At 39.2% G+C, this 22,590-nt stretch overlaps 1 protein-coding gene across 1 annotated transcript; it reads left to right on the top strand.

The window, feature by feature from the left end:
* The first annotated feature begins 1,596 nt into the window (after nucleotides 1–1,596).
* LOC126071235 (olfactory receptor 7A10-like) lies at nucleotides 1,597–2,535 on the top strand. Its single transcript, XM_049875475.1, has one exon. It carries the CDS (start codon nucleotides 1,597–1,599, stop codon nucleotides 2,533–2,535), a length of 939 nt encoding a protein of 312 aa, XP_049731432.1.
* Nucleotides 2,536–22,590: the final 20,055 nt, after the last annotated feature.

Below are 22,590 nucleotides of genomic sequence, written 5' to 3'. Positions count from 1 at the left end.
TGACTCCAGACTTCTACTCTCAACCAGTGTGTTCACCATCCCCTCCAGAGGGTTGGCCTTTGAGTGCCTGGTTGGAAGTGGAAAGCTTCCAGGGTCTGAGGCAGCTTTTCTCTCCATTATCCCTATCATGTCCACTGTGTCTCTTGTCTAAACTCCTTTCTGCATGTCTAAAGTAAATAATTCTTTCCTCTTATTCTGTAAAATATTTTTCTATGCTTCTCCATACCTTTGGCAGGATATGAACACCACAATGAGGATCTGAAAGTCACACTTCAGTAATTATAGTCTCAAAGTTTCAATTCCAAATTTCATGGGCAGAGGAGACACAGGGATGGTGTAAGATGCTCATTGGGCTATCCTCTGTCATGTCTTCTCCTGACCGAACGGATCTGACAGTATAAAATTGACTGCAGGGGCCCATCACAGAACTTGTGAGGCAGAGCCCAGTTTAAAGTCGGTGGCGGGGTGGGGGGATTTCCTTTGGACAGATATCCCAAAGTTGCCTTTTCAATATAGACATCAGAATTAAGTGCAGCTGGTGAAAATCACAGGGAGAGAAATTTCAGCTTTTGGAAGAGTAATGTATTATCTTAGTTAAGCAGACTGTAAAAGGAGAAACACTTAAAATGAGAACCTCCATATCCCTGGAGGCACCCACTGTCAGTTAGACCAGGGCTTCTTAAACTGTATCTGTATATGAATCACCTAGTGTAGTGGGGTGAACTGTGTTCCCACAAAATGTATGTCCAGCTGGAATCTCAGAATGTGACCTTGTTAAAAACTAGAATCTTTGCAAATGTAGTTAATTAAAGATCTTGATGTGACATAATTTTGGATTTAGGCTTGGCTTTAAATCCAATCATTGATGTCTTTATGAGAAGAGAAGAAGACACACACACGGAGAGAGGAAAGCCACGTGAAGATGGAGGCAGAGATTGGAGTGGCATGTCTATGAGCCAAGGAACACCAAGGATTGCTGGCAACCACCAGAAGCTAGGAGAGTGCTTTCAGAAAGAAACAGTCCTACTGATGATAGCTTGATTTTGAACTTCTGGCCTGCTGAACTGTGAGAGGATAAATTTCTGTTGTTTGAAGCTATTCAGTTTGTGGTAATTTGTTACCTAGGAAAAATTACCTAGGTAATTTGGAATCCCTGGGAAACTAATACACCTGGAAACTTGTTAAAATACTGATTCTGATTCAGTAGGGGCAGTCCTACTGAGTCTGCATTTCTAACAAGCTTCTAGATGAGGCTGATACTACTAATCATGGATCACACTCTGAGGAGCAAGGAAGTAGATGATTCTATCTCAGAGAAATGTATGTAGAAAGAGTGCTGTCTTGGTATGGTAGTTATGATTAAGGATTAGTTTGCTAACCTGAAAGGGTGGACAAAGGTAGAAAGAATGGCTGTGGTTTTAATCCTATGAATATTCAGCTGAATGTGATCTTTTGGAAAATACTGGCTCTTATTTATTTTATGTATCAAATACAATATTTGTATTTACATTCATTTATGTAAAATTTACAATCTGTAGAAGTGCTGCTGGTTGATGATGTGTATCTTTTCACTTTCTTGGCAGTCACACCACCTACATGGAAGCAAGAAACCACACAGAGGTTTTAGAATTTATTCTCCTTGGACTCTCAGAAGTGGAAGAAGTACAATCCCTTCTTCTTGGACTATTCCTGTCCATGTACTTGGTCACATTTATTGGGAACCTTCTCATCATCTTGGCCACCATCACTAGCTCCCATCTCCACACTCCCATGTACTTCTTCCTAGCCAACTTTTCCTTTGTAGATATATGTTTCACCTCCACCACTATCCCAAAGATGCTGCTGAATATCCACACCCATAACAAAACTATCACCTATCCAGGCTGCCTTACCCAAATGTATTTTTTCATCCTTTTTGTACAGTTGGATGGTTTTCTCCTTTCTATAATGGCCTATGACCGGTTTGTGGCCATTCTTCACCCACTGCACTACACAGCCATCATGAATCTCAGGCTCTGTGTCTTGCTGCTGGTGTTGTCCTGGATATTGAGTTTCCTGGACTCTCTACTACGTAGCTTACTGGTGTTGCGACTGTCCTTCTGTACTAACATGGAAATTCCCCACTTCTTCTGTGAAATCAATCAGGTTATCCAACTTGCCTGTTCTGACAGCCTCCTCAATATCATAGAGATGTATTTTGCAACTGTGGTGATAGGCATTATTCCCCTCACCGGTATTGTATTTTCTTATTCTCAGGTTGTCTCTTCCATACTGAGAATTACATCAGTAAGGGGGAAATATAAGGCATTTTCCACTTGTGGGTCTCACCTTTCAGTTGTTTCCTTGTTTTATGGTACAGCTCTTGGAGTCTACCTGAGTTCTGCCACTACCCAAAATTCCAAGGCCAGTGCAATAGCTTCAGTGATGTACACCATAGTCATACCCATGCTGAATCCCTTTATCTACAGCCTGAGGAACAAGGACATTAAAGGGGCATTGAAAAGTCTTGTTGGAATTGTCACTTTAAATGAATGACAAAAATGTTTGTCTTGGGGCTGGACAAGAATCCATGAGTATCCAGGAACCAGGATGGCATTCCAGAAATTCTGATTTTTTTTTTGTTCCCATGTCTCTGAATCTCCAGACATTTCTGGTATTTTATGTTTTTATCTTCCTAAAAGTAATTTCCAACTTTGGAACAGAATGAATTTGAGAGTATCCACTCATTAAAAGTGGTTAATAGTTATTTTTAATTGTAAAAATATCTCTTGTACCAAAAGCCATCTATATATACAATGCACTTCCAATCCAAATTCCAATGACATTTTTTAATGTGATGGAGAAACAAATCGCCAACTTCGTATGGAAGGGAAAGAGCTCTGGATAAGTAAAGCATTACAGAAAAAGAAGAACAAAGTTGGAGGCCTTACTCTACCTGATTTTAGAACATATTATACAGCCACAGTAGTCAAAACAGCCTGGTGCTGGTACAACAATAGACACATAGACCAATGGAACAGAATTGAGAACCCAGATATAAATCCATCCACATGTGAGCAGCTGATATTTGACAAAGGCCCAGTGTCAGTCACTTGGGGAAAAGATAGCCTTTTTAACAAATGGTGCTGGCATAACTGGATATCCATCTGCAAAAAAAATGAAACAGGACCCATACCTCACACCATGCACAAAAACTAACTCCAAATGGATCAAAGACCTAAACATAAAGCCTAAAACGATAAAGATCGTGGAAGAAAAAACAGGGACAATGTTAGGAGCCCTAATACAAGGCATAAACAGAATACAAAACATTAATAAAAATGACAAAGAGAAACCAGATAACTGGGAGTTCCTAAAAATCAAACACCTAGGTTTATCTAAAGACTTCAGCAAAAAACTAAAAAGACCACCTACAGACTGGGAAAAAATTTTCATCTATGACATCTCCGACGAGCGCCTGATCTCTAAAGTCTACATGATTCTGCTAAAACCCGACCGCAAATAGACAAAAAACCCAATTAAAAATTGGGCAAAGGATATGAAGAGGCACTTCACTAAAGAAGACATTCAGGCGGCTAACAGACACATGAGGAAATGCTCTTGATCATTTGCCATTAGAGAAATGCAGATCAAAACTACAATGAGATTCCATCTTACTCCAACAAGGCTGGCATTAATCCAAAAAACACAAAATAATAAATGTTGCAGAGGATGTGGATTTATTGGAACACTTATACACTGCTGGTGGAAATGTAAAATGGTACAACCACTTTGGAAATCAATTTGGCATTTCCTTAAAAAGCTAGAAATAGAACTACCATACAACCCAGCAATCCCACTCCTCGGAATATACCCTAGAGAAATAAGAGCCTTTACACGAACAGATATATGCACACCCATGTTTATTGCAGCACTGTTTACAATAGCAAAAAGCTGGAAGCAACCAAGGGGCCCATCAACGGATGAATGGATAAACAAATTATGGTATATTCACACAATGGAATAGTACACATTGATATAGAACAGTAACGAATCTGTGAAACATTTCATAACATGGAGGAACCTGGAAAGCATTATGCTGAGTGAGATTAGTCAGATGCAAAAGGACAAATATTGTATAAGACCACTATTATAAGATTTTGAGAAATAGTTTAAACTGAGAAGAACACATTCTTTTGTGGTTAGGAGGGGGGGAGGGAGGGAAGGTGAGAGAGGGGTATTTACTGATTAGATAAAAAACCCAGTGCCTAGATAAGAACTACCTTAGGTGAAGGGAAAGACAACACACAATACAGGAGAGGTCAGCACATCTGGACTAAACCAAAAGCAAAGAAGTTTCCTGAATAAACTGAATGCTTTGAAGATCAGCAAAGCAGGGGCAGGGGTCTGGGGACTATGGCTTCAGGGGACATCTAAGTCAATTGGCAAAATAAAGTCTATTAAGAAAACATTTTACATCCCACTTTGAAGTGTGGCATCTGGGGTCTTAAATGCTAGCAAGCAGCCATCTAAGATGCATCAATGAGTCTCAATCCACCTGGATCAAAGGAGAATGAAGAGCACCAAGCTCACAAGGTAATTATGAGCCCAAGAGACAGAAAGGGCTACATGAACTAGAGACTACATTATCCTGAGACCAGAAGAACTAGATGGTGCCCGGCCACAACCAATGACTGCCCTGACAGGGAACACAATGGAGAACCCCTGAGGGAGCAGGAGAACAGTGGGATGCAGACCCCAAATTCTCATAAAAAGACCAGACTTAATGGTCTGACTGAGACTAGAAGGACCCCAGTGGTCATCGCCCCCAGACCTTCTGTTGGCCCAGGACAGGAACCATTCCTGAAGCCAACTCTTCACACATGGATTGGACTGGACAATGAGTTGGAGAGAGATGCTGTTGAGGAGGGAGCTACTTGCATCAGGTGGACACTTGAGACTGTGTTGGCATCTCCTGTCTGGAGAGGAGATGAGAGGGTAGAGGAGGTTAGAAACTGGCAAAATGGTCATGAAAGGAGAGACTGGAAGGAGGGTGTGGGCTGACTCATTAGAGGGAGAGTAAATGGGGGTATGTAGTAAAGTGTATATAAGTTTATATGTGAGAGACTGACTTGATTTGTAAAGTTTCACTTAGAGGACAATAAAATTATTCTTTAAAAAGTGGTTAATAGTTATTTTTAAAAATATAGTGTCTTCAATTTCATTTTCTCTTTAATGGCAAAATAATGATAAGGCATAAAAAGCTTATGGGATAATAAAGACTTGGAGTGTAAATATTTTTCATGATTTACTGTGTATTAGAATTCTGAGGTCTCATTTATTAAACTCGAATCAACTTTTCCTTTCTGTATCCTTATTCAAGTCATTTTCATAATGTAGACTGTAATATTGGTAATTATTTTATAAATGGCCTGAGACATTTTAGTGCCCTCACTGAGAGCTTTTTCTCTTACTCATCAGTGCCTAATATGACTATTAATTGCTTAAAATATTTAAAATTGAAAGGTAATATTTTTTTAATTGCATTTCTAAACTCAAGCACTCCTATGAAGAAAACTTTAGGACCAGATAGTTTTACTGATGAATTCTATCAAACATGTAAGGCAAAAATAATGCTAATCTTATGCAAACTCTTTTACAAACTACAGGAGGAAAATATTGTTCTTTTCTCATTTTATAAGACCACCAAACCTTGACACACACACATACACACACACACACAAAAGGATAGTATGAAAAAAACAAAACTGTTGATCAATATCCTTAAGGAACATAGATGCAACGAATCTCAACAAAATTTTGACAATTGAAATCAGGAATATATAAAGGTTAAGTTGACTCAAGATTTCAAAATCAAGGTAACGCCACATATCAATGCTCCAAAAAAGAAAGTCCTATGATCACCCTGATACATGCAGAAAAAGCATTTGACAAAATTCAACACCCAAAATTCAACTCTTAACTGACTTGGAATAGAAAGAAAATTTCTCAACCTTATCTTTAGCATCTACATCATATTTAATGGTGGAAGACTGAATATTTTCTCCCTAAGAGCAGACGCAAGGAAAGAAATAAATGCCTGCTTTCACAACTTCTTTTCAACATTGTATTGGAGGTATGATAAAATAAAGGTATAAAGAGTTGAAAGGAAGAAATAAAACTATTTGCAGACAACATTTTATACGTAGAAAGTCTAAAGCATATAAAAAATAATTTTGAGACTTGATACAAAAATTTAGCAACGTTGCAAGACACAAGGTTGCTATACAAAAGTATATTTGTATATACTGGAAACAAAGTGGGAAATTTAAATTTAAAAACAGCATTTCCCATAACATCAAAACATATAAGAATAAATATTTAAAATGCGTGCAAACCCTTTACACTAAAAACTGTAAAATATTTATGAAAGAAATTTATGAAGACTGAAATATAAAGAAGTATATACCATGTCCATGACTTGGAAGATGTAATATTGTTAGGATGTCAGTTTCCCCCCAGAATACCCTATCATACTCAATACAATGCCAAACCAAATTCTGACAGGCATCTTCTCTGATACCAACACCACAAAATTAGAAATCAATACATGAAGATGAAGGAAAAAAATCTAATTAATGGAATCTACATAACATTCTACTTAAAACTACTGGGTAATAAAGGAAATTAAAAAAATTCCTAGCATCAAATGAGAGTGAAAACACAACATAACAAAACCTGTGGGATACAGCAAAAGCAGTGCTCAGAGGTGAATTTGTAGCAATAAATGCATACATCAAAAGAGAAGAAAGGACACAAATCAAGACATTAACTGTACAACTCAAACAATTAGAAAGACAGCAACAGAAATAAATGAAATAGAACAGAAAATCAGTAGAAAGAATTAACAAGACTAAAGGCTGTTTTTTTGAAAGGATTAATAAAATTGACAAACCAATGGCCAAATTGACAAAAGAAAAACAGGAGAAAATGCAAATAACACAAATAAGAAATGAGATGGGTAACATTACAACAGAACATACTGAAATAAAAAGGATCACAACAGAACACTAAGAAAAATTGTATGCCAACAAATTTGAAAACCTAGAGGAAATGAACAAATTTCTAGAAACACACTACCTACCTAAATAACACAAACTGAAGTAAAAAATTTGAAAAGGCATATAAGAAAAGAAGAAATTGAAGAGGTAAAAAAAAAAAAAAAAAACTCCCAACGAAATAAAAAAATCCTTGGTCCAGACGGCTTCACTGGAGAATTCTACCCAACTTTCAGAGAAGAGTTGACACCAATTCTACTCAAACTATTCCAAAACATAAAAAAGGAAGGAATAGTCTTCAAATCACTCTATGAAACCAGCATAACCCTAATACCAAAGCTAGGCAAGGACACCAGTAAAAAAGAAAACTACAGTCCAATATCCATCATTAATATAGATATAAAAATGATCAACAAAATCTGAGCCAATAGAATACAAGAGCATATCAATAAAATAATGCATCATGACTCAGTGGGATTCATACCATGGATGCAAGGTTGGTTCAACATTAGAAAGGCAATCAATGCAATCCACTGTATAAACAAAACAAAGGAAGTATCATATGAATCACGTGATCATATCGATTGCTGCAGAAAAGGCATTTGGTAACTTCATTACCCATTCCTGATAAAGAGTTTAACAAAATAGGAATAAAGAGAAATTTCTCAACATTATAAAGGGAGTTATACAAAACCAACAGCCAATATTATGCTCAATGGAGAGAATCTGAAAACATTTCCCTGAGAACGGAAACCAGAAAATGATGCCCTTTATCACCACTGTTATTCAACATTGTATTGGAAGTCTTAGAGAGAGTAATAAGACAAGAAAAGGAAATAACGGGCATCCACAGTGGTAAGAAAAAAGTAACACTATCCCTATTTGCAGATGATATGATCTTATGCATAGAAAATTCTAAGGATTTCTCAAGAAAGCTATTGGAACTAATAAAAGCATTCAGCAAAGAGGCAAGATACAAGATTAAGATTACAAAAATTAGTTGAATTCCTCTCTTTCAACTAAGAGAACTGTGAAAAGGAAATCAGGGAAACCATACCGTTTACAAGAGCCCTGCAAAAGATAAAATACTTAGGAATAAATCTAACCAGGGAAGTAAAAGATTTATACAAAGAAAACTACAAAACACTACTGCAAGAAACCAAAACAGACCTACATAAACGGAAAAACACACCATGGTCTTGGATAGGAAGACTTAACATTGTGAAAATGTCAGTACTACACAAAGTGATGTTTGCCTGTGTTATGTTAACTACCCAAAGGCATTTGACCATGTGGACCATAATAAATTATGGATAACATTTCTAATAAAAGGATAACTATGGTGACTACTATAGCTTAGACAATCCAGCAACAATAGAATCAAAAAACAATAATCTACAAATGTATACATACAACGTGGTTTTCTTAGGTGCCATTGAGTCAGTTTCAACGCATAGAGACCCTATGTACAACAGAATGAAACACTGCCTGATCCTGCAGAATTCTCACAATCTTTGTTATGCTTGAGCCCATTGTTACAGTCACTGTGTCAGTCCATCTCATTGAGGGGCTTTCTCTTTTTCACTGACCCTCTATTTTAGCAATATGATGTCCTTCTCCAGGGACTGCTCCCTCCTGATAACATGTCCAAAGTACATGAGACCAATTCTTGCCATCCTTACTTGTAAGGAACATTCTAGCTGTACTTCTTCCAAGACAAATTTATTTGTTAGATAGGTAGATATGCCAAGAGGTTAGAGAGGGGGTAAAGGAACCCACACACTAGCCAATATAGGTTCAGTGGTGGAAATCTCCAAATACATGGCTATAGGTGATTCTCATATATTAATATAGTTAATAGAGCACACAAGTGGCACAGTCAGGGAAACCTCTTAGACATAACTAAACACCTCATGGGATGATGTTCCCAGGCTCAGAGACAAAGGACCGTAGACTCTGGGGACAAGTACATCAACTGGCACAGCATAGTTCTTAAAGACAATATTCTACGTCCTACTTTGAGAAGCAGTGTCTTGGGTCTTAAAAGCTTGTGAATGGCCATTTAAGATACAACAATTGGTCTCTTCTAGTCTGTAGCAAAGAAGAGGGAAAAAAAACTAAAGACTCAAGGGAAAAATTAGTCCAGATGACTAATGGACCACATGAGCCACAGCCTATGCCACCCTGATACCAGAAGAACTACATGGTGCCTGGCTATCACTCTCAACCACTCTGATTAGGATTACAACAGAAGGTTCCAGACAGAGCAGGAGAAAAATGTAGAACAATTGATCAAATTCACAAAAAAGGTTAGACTTACTGGTGTGACAGAATTGGGAGGAACCTCAGAGACTATGGCCCCTGGACACCCTTCTAACTCAGAATCAAAGCCACTGGCAAAGTTCACTTTTCAGCCAAAGATTACGCAGGCCTGTAAAACAAATGGAAGCCTTGGTGGAGTAGTGGTTAAGAACTATGGCTGCAAACTAAAAGGTCGGCAGTTTGAATCCACCAGGAGCTCCTTGGAAACTATGTGGGACAGTTCTACTCTGTCCTATAAGGTCCCTATAAGTCGGAATCAACTTGATGGCAATGGGGTTTATAAAACAAATAAGCCCTAATGGCACAGTGGTTAAGAGCCCAGCTGTTTACCAAAAGATTGGCAGTTCAAGTCTACCAGCCACTCCTTGGAAACCCTATGGGGCAGTTCTACTTCATCCTATAGGATCTATCCGGGTTGGAATTGACTCTGGCAACAGGTTTTGATTTTTATAAAACAACCAAGAAGACACATGAGGTATACGCTTGTTCATCAATCAAGTATACAAGTATACAAGGCCAAATTACTCTCTCCCTAATGAGGCAGCCCACTCTCTGCCTCCATTCTCTCTTTTCGTGTCCATTTCACCAGCTTCTAACCCACTCTACCCTCTCATCTCTCCTCCAGGCAGGAGATGACAACATAGTCTCAAGTGTCCACCTGATCCAGGAAGCTCACTCCTCACCAGCATCCTTCTCCAACCCATTGTCCAGTCCAATATATGTCTGAAGAGTTGGCTTCAGGAATGGTTCCTGTCCTGGGCCAACAGAAGGTCTGGGGGTCATGACCACTGGGGTCCTTCTAGTCTCAGTCAGACCATTAAGTCTGGTCTTTTTATGAGAATTTGGGGTCTGCATCCCACTGCTCTCCTATTCCCTTAGGGGTTCTTTGTTGTGTTCCCTGTCAGGGCAGTCATCGGATGTAGCCAGGCACCATCTAGTTCTTCTGGTCTCAGGATGATGTAGTCTCTGGTTCATGTGGCCCTTTCTGTCTCTTGGGCTCGTAATTACCTTGTGTCCTTGGTGTTGTTCATTCTCCTTTGATCCAGGTGGGTTGAGACCAATTGATGCATCTTAGATGGCTGCTTGCTAGCATTTAAGACCAAACGGGGTACCTTTTTGTGAAACATGTTATTTCTGTTGATTCCTTAGCTGCTTATGTTTGTCATTCTTTGAGTCTGATAGAAGATTTTTACCAACTTCTGCAGTCTGAAATTGATCAAACATGCAATCAAGATGCATTGATAATGCTGGCAATTGAAATTTGAAAGTTGGAAACAAAGTGGAAGGATTGATAGTTGGAAAATATGGCCTTGGTGATAGAAACTATGCTGGAGATCGTATGATACATTTTTGCAAGAGCAAAGGTTTCTTCATTGCAAATCACTTTTTTTCAGCAATGTGAATGGTGACTATGCATGTGGACCTTGAGAGATAGAATACAAAGTAATAAAATACACTGCATCTGTGGAAAGAGAGAATGGAAAGGCTGAATATCATCAGAACAAGGCCAGGGGTCGACTGTGTAACAGATCATCTATTGCTCATGTGCAAGTTCAAGCTGAAGTTGAAGAAAATGAGAAGAAGTCCACAAAAGCCAAAGTATGACCTTGAGTGTATATACCCCACCTGAATTTAGAGTTCATCTCAAGAATAGATTCGACATGTTGAAAAGTAATGACTGAAGACCAGGTGAGTTGTGGAGTGACATCAAGGACACTATAAAAGCAAGAGGTCATTAGAAAGACAGAAATGAAAGAAAAGATTGAAATATATATCAAAAGAGACTCTGAAGTTTGCTTTTGAATGTAGAGTAGCTAAAGCGAACAGAAGAAATGATGAAGTAAAAGAGCTGAACAGAAGATTTCAAAGGGTGGCTCGAGAAGACAAAATAAAGTATTATACTGAAATGTGCAAAGACCTGGAGACGGAAATCCAAAAGGGAAGAACATGGTTGGCATTTCTCAAGCTGAAGAAAACTGAAGAGAAAATTCAAGCCATTAGTTGCAGTAATGAAGGATTCTACTGACAAATTATTAAACAACACAGAAGCATCAAAAGAAGGAAGAAATACACAGAATCATTGTACCAAAAAGAACTGGTCAACATTTAACCATTTCAGGAGGTAGCATATGATCAAGAACCAACAGTAGTGAAGGAAGAGGTCCAAGCTGCACTGAAGAAGGCATTGGAGAAAAACAAGCCTCCAGGAATTGATGGAATACCAAGCGAGATGTTTCAACAAATGCATTCAGTGCTTAGTTATCTTTGCCAAGAAATTTGGAAGACAGCTACCTGGCTAATAATTGGAGGAGATGCATATTTGTACGCATGCCAAAGAAAGGTGATCTGTCATTCACTGAATTGTGTCCCCCCAAAAATCTGTCAACTTGGCTAAACCATGATTCTCAGTATTGTGCGATTGTCCACCATTTTGTCATCTGATGTGATTTTCCAATGAGTTGTAAATTCTATTTTTCTATGATGTTAATGAGTCAGGATTAGAGGTAGTTATGTTAATGCGGCAGGACTCAATCTACAAGATTAGGCTGTGTCTTAAGCCAATCTCTTTTGAGATATAAAAGAGAGAAGTGAGCAGAGAGATGTGGGGACCTCATTACCACCAAGCAAAGAGAACCAGGAGTGCACAACTCCTTTGGACTGAAGTCCCAGTGCTGAGACTTTCCTAGACTAGGGGAAGGCCCTCCTCCAGAGTGGAAGATCTTCCTCCACAGTGGACTGAGGGATAAAGTCTTCCCTGCTGGAACTGGTACCCTGAAATCGAATTTCTGCAGTTAAAACCATCCATTTGTGCTATTTCTGGTCTGGCAACACTCAATAACTAAGACATGATCCTACACAATGTGGAAATAGTCGAACAATATCATTAATATCAAACACAAGTAAAATTTTGCTGAGAACAATTCCAAAAGTGGCTGCAGCAGTACATTGACATGGAACTGCCAGATTCAAGATGGATTTAGAAGAGGATGTGGAAAAATGACTGTCATTGCTGATGACAGATGGATCCTGGCTGAAAGCAGAGAATACCAGGAAGAGGTTTACATACATTTTATTGGCTATGCAAAGGCATTCGACTGCGTGGATCATAATAAATTATGGATAACATTCCAAAGAATGGGAATTCCAGAACACTTAATTGTCATCATGGGGAACCTGTACATAGACCAAGAGGCAGTTGTTTGAAAAAAACAAGGGAATACTGCGTGGTTTAAACCAAAAAAGGCGTGTGTCAGGATTGTATCCTTTCACCATCCTTATTCCATCTGTATGCTGAGCAAATAATCTGAGGAGCTGGACTTTATGAAGAACAATATGGCATCAGGTTTGGAGGAAGACATTAACAACCTGCATTATGCAGATGACACAACCTTGCTTGCTTTAAGTGAAGAGAACTTGAAGCACTTACTGCTGAAGATCAACATGAAGAAAACAAAAATCCTCACAAATGGAGCAATCAGCAACATCATGAAAACAATACCATTCTTCTAATTTTGAATCATGCCACATGAGCAAATGTAGGTTCCGAAAGCTTGACGTCATCGCCATCATTAAGGTGGACTCTATTTTGAGGTGGCAGTTCTTTCCCAGTGGTATTTTGAGAGCCTTCCAACCTGAGTGGCTTACCTTCTCCCACTTTATCAGACACTGTATGGCTGAAGAGGACTTAAAGCACTTACAGCCTTCTGTATGGATTACACCTCAATATAAAGAAAATAAATCCTTATAAGTGGACCAATAAGCAACATCATGATAAGGGAGAAAAGATTGAAGTTGTCAAGGATTTCATTTTACTGTATCCACAATCAACACCCTTGGAAGTAGCAGCCAAGAAATCAAACAATGCATTGCTTTGGGGAAATCTGCTGCAAAAGACCTCTTTAAAGTTTTAAAAAGTGAAGATGTCACCTTGAGGACAAAGATGCACCTGACCCAAGCTATGATGTTTTTGATCACCTCATATGCATATGAAGATGGGTCAGTGATTAAAGAAGACCAAAGAAGAATTGACACCTTTGAATTATGATGTTAGTGAAGAATATTGAATATGCCATGGACTACCAGCAGAATGAATAAATCTGTCTTGGAATAAGTACAGCTAGAGTGTTCTTTAGAAGCAAGGGTGTGTGACTTTGTCTCACATATTTTGAACACATCAGGAGGGACCAGATCCTGGGGAAGGACATCATTCTGCCTAAAGTAGAGGGTCCACGAAAAAGAGGAGTACCTTCAATGAGATGGGTTTGCACAGTGGCTGCAACAATCATCTCAAGCATAACAAAATCTTTCTTGGAAGAAGTACAGACAGAATGTTCTTTAGAAGCAAGGATGATGAGACTTCACCTCAACTACTTTGAATATGTGGTCAGGAGCAACCAGTCCTGGAGAAGGACATCATGCTTGGTAGAGATGAGGATCCGCAAAGAAGACAAAACTCTCAATGAGATGGATTGACACAGCGGCTGCAACCATGGGCTCAAGCATAACAATGAACGCGAGGATGGCCCAGAACTGGGTAGTGTTTTGTTCTGTTGTGTATAAGGTCACTATGAGTGGGAACCAACTGCACAGCACCTAACAACAACAACAAGGGAGAACGGAGTGGGGATGAATTTTTTTTTAAATAATTTTTATTGTGCTTTAAGTGAAAGTTTACAAATCAAGTCAGTCTGTCACACATAAGACTATATACACCTTACTACATACTCCCACTTGCTCTCCCCCAATGAGTCAGCCCGCCCCTTCCCTCCAGTCTCTCCTTTCCTGAGCGTTTTGCCAGTTTCTAACCCTCTCTACCCTCCCATCTCCCCTCCAGATAGGAGACACCAACACAGTCTCAAGTGTCCACCCGATATAAGTAACTCACTCTTCATCAGCATCTCTCTCCAACCCATTGTCCAGTCCCTTCCATGTTTGATGAGTTGTCTTCGGGGATGGTTCTTGTCCTGGGCCAGCAGAAGGTTTGGGGACCCTGACTGCCAGGATTCTTCTAGTCTCAGTCAGACCATTAAGTCTGGTCTTTTTATGAGAATTTAGGGTCTGCATCCCACTGATCTCCTGCTCCCTCAGGGGTTCTCTGTTGTGCTCCCTGTCAAGGCAGTCATGGGTTGTGGCCAGGCACCATCTAGTTCTTCTGGTCTCAGGATGATGTAAGTCTCTACTTCATGGCCCTTTCTATCTCTTGGGTTCATAGTTATCATGTGACCTTGGTGTTCTTCATTCTCCTTTGATCCAGATGGGTTGAGACCAATTGATGCATCTTAGATGGCCGCTTGTTAGCATTTAAGACCCCAGATGCCACACTTCCAAGTGGGATGCAGAATGTTTTCATAATAGAATTTATTTTGCCAATTGACTTAGAAGTCCCCTGAAGCCATAGTCCCCAAACCCCTGCCCTTGCTCTGCTGACCTTTGAAGCATTCAGTTTATCCCGGAAACTTCTTTGCTTTTGGTCCAGTCCAGTTGAGCTGACCTTCTGTGTATTGAGTATTGTCCTTCCCTTCACCTAAAGTAGTTCTTACCTACTAACTAATCAGTAAATAACCCTCTCCCACCCTCCCTCCCTCCCCCTCTCGTAACCACAAAAGAATGTGTTCTTCTCAGTTTATGCTATTTCTCAAGATCTTATAATAGCCGTCTTACACAATATTTGTCTGTTTGCATCTGACTAATTTCACTCAGCATAATGCTTTCCAGGTTCCTCCATGTTATGAAATGTTTCACAGATTCGTCACTGTTCTTTATCAATGCGTAGTATTCCATTGTGTGAATATACCACAATTTATTTACCCATTCATCCGTTGATGGACACCTTGGTTACTTCCAGCTTTTTGCTATTGTAAACAGAGCCACAATAAACACGGGTGTGCATATATCTGTTTGTGTGAAGGCTGTTATTTCTCTAGGGTATATTCTGAGGAGTGGGATTTCTGAGTTGTATGGTAGTTCTATTTCTAACTGTTCAAGATAACGCCAGATAGATTTCCAAAGTGGTTGTACCATTTTACATTCCCACCAGCAGTGTATAAGAGTTCCAATCTCTCCGCAGCCTCTCCAACATTTATTTTGTGTTTTTTGGATTAATGCCAGCCTTGTTGGAGTGAGATGGAATCTCATCGTACTTCTAATTTGCATTTCTCTAATGGCTAATGATCGAGAGCATTTTCTCATGTATCTGTTAGCTGCCTGAATATCTTCTTTAGTGAAGTGAGTGTTCATATCCTTGGCCCACTTCTTGATTGGGTTGTTTGTCTTTTTGTGGTTGAGTTTTGACAGAATCATATAGATTTTAGAGATCAGGCGCTGGTTGGGGATGTCATAGCTGAAAATTCTTTCCCAGTCTGTAGGTGGTCTTTTTACTCTTTTGGTGAAGTCTTTAGATGAGCATAGGTGTTTGATTTTTAGGAGCTCCCAGTTATCTGGTTTCTCTTCGTCATTTTTGGTGATGTTTTGTATTCTGTTTATGCCTTGTATTAGGGCTCCTAAGGTTGTCCCTATTTTTTCTTCCATGATCTTTATCGTTTTAGTCTTTATGTTCAGGTCTTTGATCCACTCGGAGTTAGTTCTTGTGCACGGTGTGAGGTATGGGTCCTGTTTCATTTTTTTTGCAAATGGATATCCAGTTATGCCAGCACCATTTCTTAAAAAGGCTATCTTTTCCCCAATTAACTGACACTGGGCCTTTGTCAAATATCAGCTGCTCTTATGTGGATGGATTTATATCTGGGTTCTCAATTCTGTTCCATTGGTCTATGTGCCTGTTGTTGTACCAGTACCAGGCTGTTTTGACTACTGTGGCTGTATAATAGGTTCTGAAATCAGGTAGAGTGAGGCCTCCCACTTTCTTCTTCTTTTTCAGTAATGCTTTGCTTATCCGAGGCTTCTTTCTCTTCCATATGAAGTTGGTGATTTGTTTCTCCATCGCATTAAAAAATGACATTGGAATTTGGATCGGAAGTGCATTGTATGTATAGATGGCTTTTGGTAGAACAGACATTTTTACTATGTTATGTCTTCCTATCCATGAGCAAGGTATGTTTTTTCCATTTAAGTAGGTCCTTTTTAGTTTCTTGTAGTAGTAGATTGTAGTTTTCTTTGTATAGGTCTTTTACATCTTTGGTAAGATTTATTCCTAAGTATTTTATCTTCTTGGTGGCTACTGTGAATGGTATTGATTTGGTGATTTCCTCTTCGATGTTCTTTTTGTTGATGTAGAGGAATCCAGGTGATTTTTGTATGTTTATCTTATAACCTGAGACTCTGCCAAACTCTTCTATTAGTTTCAGTAGTTTTCTGGAGGATTCCTTAGGGTTTTCCATGTATACGATCATGTCATCTGCAAATAGTGATAGCTTTACTTCCTCCTTGCCAATCCGGATGCCTTTTATTTCTTTGTCTAGGCGAATTGCTCTGGCTAGGACCTCTAGCACAATGTTGAATAAGAGCGGTGATAAAGGGCATCCTTGTCTGGTTCCCGTTCTCAAGGGAAATGCTTTCAGGCTCTCTCCATTTAGAGTGATGTGGGCTGTTGGCTTTGTATAGATGCCCTTTATTATGTTGAGGAATTTTCCTTCAATTCCTATTTTGCTGAGAGTTTTTATCATAAATGGGGGTTGGACTTTGTCAAATGCCTTTTCTGCATCTATTGATAAGATCATGTGGTTTTTGTCTTTTGTTTTATTTATATGGTGGATTACATTAATGGTTTTTCTAATATTAAACCAGCCTTGCATAAACCAGCCTTGCATACCTGGTATAAATCCCACTTGGTCATGGTAGATTAATTTTTTGATATGTTGTTGAATTCTATTAGCTAGAATTTTGTTGAGCATTTTTACATCTATGTTCATGAGGGATATAGGTCTGTAATTTTCTTTTTCTGTGATGTCTTTACCTGGTTTTGGTATCAGGGAAATGGTGGGTTTATAGAAAGAGTTAGGTAGTATTCCGCCATTTTCTATGCTTTGAAACACCTTTAGTAGTAGTGGTGTTAACTCTTCTCTGAAAGTTTGGTAGAACTCTGCAGTAAAGCCACCGGGGCCAGGGCTTTTTTTTGTTGGGAGTTTTTTGATTACCATTTCAGTCTCTTTTTTTGTTATGGGTCTATTTATTTGTTCTGCTTCTGATTGTGTTAGTTTAGGTAGGTAGTGTTTTTCCAGGAATTCATCCATTTCTTCTAGGTTTGCAAATTTGTTAGAGTACAATTTTTTGTAATAATCTGATATGATTCTTTTAATTTCAGTTGGGTCTGTTGTGATGTGGCCCATCTCGTTTCTTATTCGGGTTATTTGTTTCCTTTCCTGTATTTCTTTAGTCAGTCTGGCCAATGGTTTATCAATTTTGTTAATTTTTTCAAAGAACCAGCTTTTGGCTCTGTTAATTCTTTCAATTGTTTTTCTGCTCTCTAATTCATTTAGTTCAGCTCTAATTTTTATTATTTGTTTTCTTCTGGTGCCTGATGGATTCTTTTGTTGCTCACTTTCTATTTGTTCAAGTTGTAGGGACAGTTCTCTGATTTTGGCTCTTTCTTCTTTTTGTATGTGTGCATTTATCGATATAAATTGGCCTCTGAGCACTGCTTTTGCTGTGTCTCAGAGGTTTTGATAGGAAGTATTTTCATTCTCGTTGCATTCTATGAATTTCCTTATTCCCTCCTTAATGTCTTCTATAACCCAGTCTTTTTTCAGGAGGGTATTGTTCAGTTTCCAAGTATTTGATTTCTTTTCCCTAATTTTTCTGTTATTGATTTCCACTTTTATGGCCTTGTGGTTTGAGAAGATGCTTTGTAATATTTTGATGTTTTGGATTCTGCTAAGGTTTGTTTTATGACCCAATATGTGGTCTATTCTAGAAAATGTTCCATGTGCGCTGGAAAAAAAAGTATACTTTGCGGCAGTTGGATGGAGAGTTCTGTATAGGTCAATGAGGTCAAGTTGGTTGATTGTTGTAATTAGGTCTTCCGTGTCTCTATTGAGCTTCTTACTGGATGTCCTGTCCTTCTCCGAAAGTGGTGTGTTGAAGTCTCCTACTATAAATGTGGAGGTGTCTATCTCACTTTTCAATTCTGTTAAAATTTGATTTATGTATCTTGCAGCCCTGTCATTGGGTGATAAATATTTAATATGGTTATATCTTCCTGGTCAATTGTCCCTTTTATCATTATGTAGTGTCCTTCTTTATCCTTTGTGGTGGATTTAAGTTTAAAGTCTATTTTGTCAGAAATTAATATTGCTACTCCTGCTCTTTTTTGCTTATTCTTTGCTGAATATATTTTTTTCCATCCTTTGAGTTTTAGAGTGTTTGTGTCTCTAAGTCTAAGGTGTGTCTCTTGTAGGCAGCATATAGACGGATCGTGTTTCTTTATCCAGTCCGAGACTCTCTGTCTCTTTATTGGTGCATTTAGTCCATTTACATTCAGCGTAATTATAGATAAGTATGTGTTTAGTGTTGTCATTTTGATGCCTTTTTATGTGTGTTGTTTAGAATTTGAATTTTCCACTTACTTTTTTGTGCTGAGATGTTTTTCTTTGTAAATTGTGTGTTTCTCATTTTCATGGTATTTGACTTTATGTTCGCTGAGTCGTTACGTTTTTCTTGGTTTTTTTTTGAGTTATGGAGTTGTTATACCTCTTTGTGGTTACCTTAATATTTACCCCTGTATTTCTAAGTAAAAACCTAAGTTGTATTGTCCTATATCGCCTCGTATCCCTCTCCATATGGCAGTTCTATGCCACCTGTATTTAGTCCCTCTTTTTGATTATTGTCATCTTTTATATATTGACTTCAATGATTCCCTGTTTTGAGCATTTTTTTTTTAATTAGTCTTAATCTGTTTTTGTGATTTCCCTATTTGAGTTGATATCAGCATGTTCTGTTCTGTGACCTTGTGTTGTGCTGGTATCTGATATTATTGGCTTCCTGACCAAACAATTTCCTGTAGTATTTCTTGCAGCTTTGGTTTGGTTTTTGCAAATTCTCTAAGCTTGTGTTTATCTGTAAATATCTTAATTTCGCCTTCATATTTCAGAGAGAGTTTTGCTGGATATATGATCCTTGGCTGGCAGTTTTTCTTCTTCAGTGCTCTGTATATGTCGTCCCATTGCCTTCTTGCCTGCATGGTTGCTGAGTAGTCTGAACTTATTCTTATTGATTCTCCCTTGAAGGAGACCTTTCTTTTATCCCTGGCTGCTTTTAAAATTTTCTCTTTATCTTTGGTCTTGGCAAGTTGGATGATAATATGTCTTGGTGTTTTTCTTTTTGGATCAATCTTAAATGGGGTTCAATGAGCATCTTGGATAGATGTCCTTTCGTCTTTCATGATGTCAGGGAAGGTTTCTGTCAGCAGATCTTCAACTATTCTCTCTGTGTTTTCTGTCCTCCCTCCCTGTTCTGGGACTCCAATCACGTGCAAGTTATCCTTCTTAATAGAGTCCCACATGATTCTTAGGGTTTCTTCATTTTTTTTAATTCTTTTATCTGATTTTTTTTCAGCTATGTTGGTGTTAATTCCCTGGTCCTCCAGATTTCCCACTCTGCATTCTAATTCCTCGATTCGGCTCCTCTGACTTCCTATTGTGTTGTCTAATTCTGTAATTTTATTGTTAATCTTTTGGATTTCTGAATGCTGTCTCTCTATGGATTCTTGCAACTTATTAATTTTTCCACTATGTTCTTGAATAATCTTTTTGAGTTCTTCAACTGTTTTATCAGTTGGCTTTTTATCCTTGGCTTTTTCTGCAGATTGCCTTATTTCATTTCTGAGGTCATCCCTGATGTCTTGAAGCATTGTGTAAATTAGTTTTTTATATTCTGTATGTGATAATTCCAGGTTCGTATCTTGATTTGGGAAAGATTTTGATTCTTTTGTTTGGGGGGTTGTAGAAGCAGTCATGGTCTGCTTCTTTATGTGGTTTGATATCGACTACTGTCTCCGAGCCATCACTAACATATTGTAGTGATTTATTCTATATTTGCTCACTGAGTCTTATCTTGTTTTGTTTTCTTTCAATATTCGTAGATGGGCTACTGGATTGTGCTGTCTTGATTGTTGTAGCCCTTGACTTACTTATGACTTATTACCAGCTGGTATGGGCTGTTACCAGATATATATGCCTGAGTCCATTCATTATTCTTGAGTAGAATCTGATTTTGGGTCATCAAGTGTGTGATGCACCCTGTCACCTATCCACCTTGAGAAGTAGTGGTGATAGTTGTGTACACCAGATTCTAGTAGCAGCTGGGGTTCACACTCCAGGGGGGGCAGGATGCTGACAGGCTTTCCCCAAATGTCAGTGAGGTAGGTGTGTCTCTATTCCTAAAGCACCTTGGTGGGTGGGCTCTGCAGCTGTTCCTTAGACCCCCAATGCAAGTACCTCTACAGATTGGTAGGTGTCACCCTCCTTAGACCCCTAAGGCAGGAGGCTAGGTGGTCTGGGGGGAGCTTCAGCCCTCAGTTCCCTGTTGTGGGTCAGTGAGGGCTCTGTTGAATATGCAGAGATATCAGACCTGGGAAACTTGTCTTTCCAGTAAATCAGCTAAAAAAAAATGCAGTCAGATCCCTATCAGAAATGCCTTTGCATTATAATAGCCACCTTGTTCCCTGTAGGGTTGAAAACCGGAGACTCTGGATCACATATGCTTGGCTGGAGCTGGTTCTGTGTTTTTAGTCCAATTAGGGAAGGATTTTTTGTCCCTGGGTTTTGTGTGGTTGCTTCTCTCAGGCAGGAAGAATGGGTTAGGAAAAGACCTAAAAAAAAAAGGGGGGGGGGAACACAGAGCAGTTCTCCCTCTGGCTCAGGAAATCCCAATGTTAATGAAGCCGACTGGGAAGGAGAGGGGAGGGGAGGGTTCAGAAAAATAGGAGAGAGTAGCACCCCGGTATATAGACAAAGTTACTTATCTTGCTTGTGATGATTATTTTATCTGAGATTCCCGAGGGGCCTGTCGCCTGTGTGTGCTGGCTGGGTAGAGATTGCCCCTGAGGGTCAGGCCTGCAGAAGCTGCGGTCACTTCCTCTGCTGCCAGTCCAAAGCCCCGTACCAAGGTTCCCCGGCTGGGACGCTGCACTCCCAGCTCCAAAAACAGTTGCTGCCTCCCGGGGACTTCTCCTTCTGCCAGCTGCATTGCCGCGCCTCCCGCGTGAATGGGCTGGGCGCCCCCCCAGGTCAGTTCAGGGGGGTAGAGCTGCACCCCGTGTTTGCGCCATCACAGGATGTTGTGTTCAGCTGCCAAGGGCACTGCAGCCCTTAGTCCCTCTGAGTAATAAAGAGCAGTGGCTTTGCCACACACAGCGCTAGGTTTTCACTTAAAGTGGTTCCCTGCTTCAACCTTCCCGGAGCAGTATTGAAATGGGAGGTTATGAAGCAGCTTCTGCCTATGATTTCAAAGCATCCTTTTCTATGGTTTTAAGGTTCTCCTAATGAAGAGTGTGAAACAATCATGAACATAGCTTTCTGTTGATACTTTTATATCCATCTGATAGCACAGAAAAGAAGAGAACGGCTTTTGCTACCCAATAGATCTGAGTTAGCATTACCACTGTATCATTCAGTAGTGTGTAGCATAGAGGCTATGACGTCAGTATGCTAGGTGAAACTGGATTAGTTTTCTACTGCTGCTTAACAAATGGTATGACTTGGTAGCTTAAACAACAAAATTAATTTTCTTACAGCTCTGAAGACCAGATGTCTGAGGTTAGTTCCTCTGGGCTAGAAATCAAAGTGTCAGTGGGGCTGACTCCTTCTGGAAGTTCTAGGGGAGAATCTGCTACTTTAATTTTCTAGCTACTACAGGTTGCCTACATTCCTTTGCTCATGACCCCTTCCTCACATCACTCCAACCTTTTGTTTCTGCCATCACCTAGCCTATTGTCTCCTTTGATCCCCTGATTCCCCTTTCTAAGGACTCTTGTGATTACATTGGTCCAAACCTGGATAATCCAGGAAAATGTCCCCTATCTCATGTTCAAAGACACTTGATAGATTCTGGTAGTTTGATAATTAGATAGGGACCACTCTTAGTAGTAAATCTTTCTAACAGGGACTCCTTTCTAGAGAAGCTTTGCAGATGCTGTCAGTTCTAAGTACTGCATCCTGCATATAGGAAAAATGCCCCAGTTTTCAACACCTTTTATCTATCAGTTAATTCAATGTACTTTTAATGCCCAAGGTATGATAGCTTGAATCCTCACCATACAAATTGCCGGCAGCTATTC

This window comes from Elephas maximus, chromosome 3 (assembly GCF_024166365.1).
Source record: "Elephas maximus indicus isolate mEleMax1 chromosome 3, mEleMax1 primary haplotype, whole genome shotgun sequence".
NCBI lineage: Eukaryota > Metazoa > Chordata > Mammalia > Proboscidea > Elephantidae > Elephas > Elephas maximus.
This window is presented reverse-complemented; position numbering and strand designations above follow the sequence as displayed.

Bases quoted from the DNA above. Each gene is read 5' to 3' on its own strand.
- LOC126071235 (XM_049875475.1), top strand. From the start codon at position 1,597: ATGGAAGCAAGAAACCACACAGAGGTTTTAGAATTTATTCTCCTTGGA.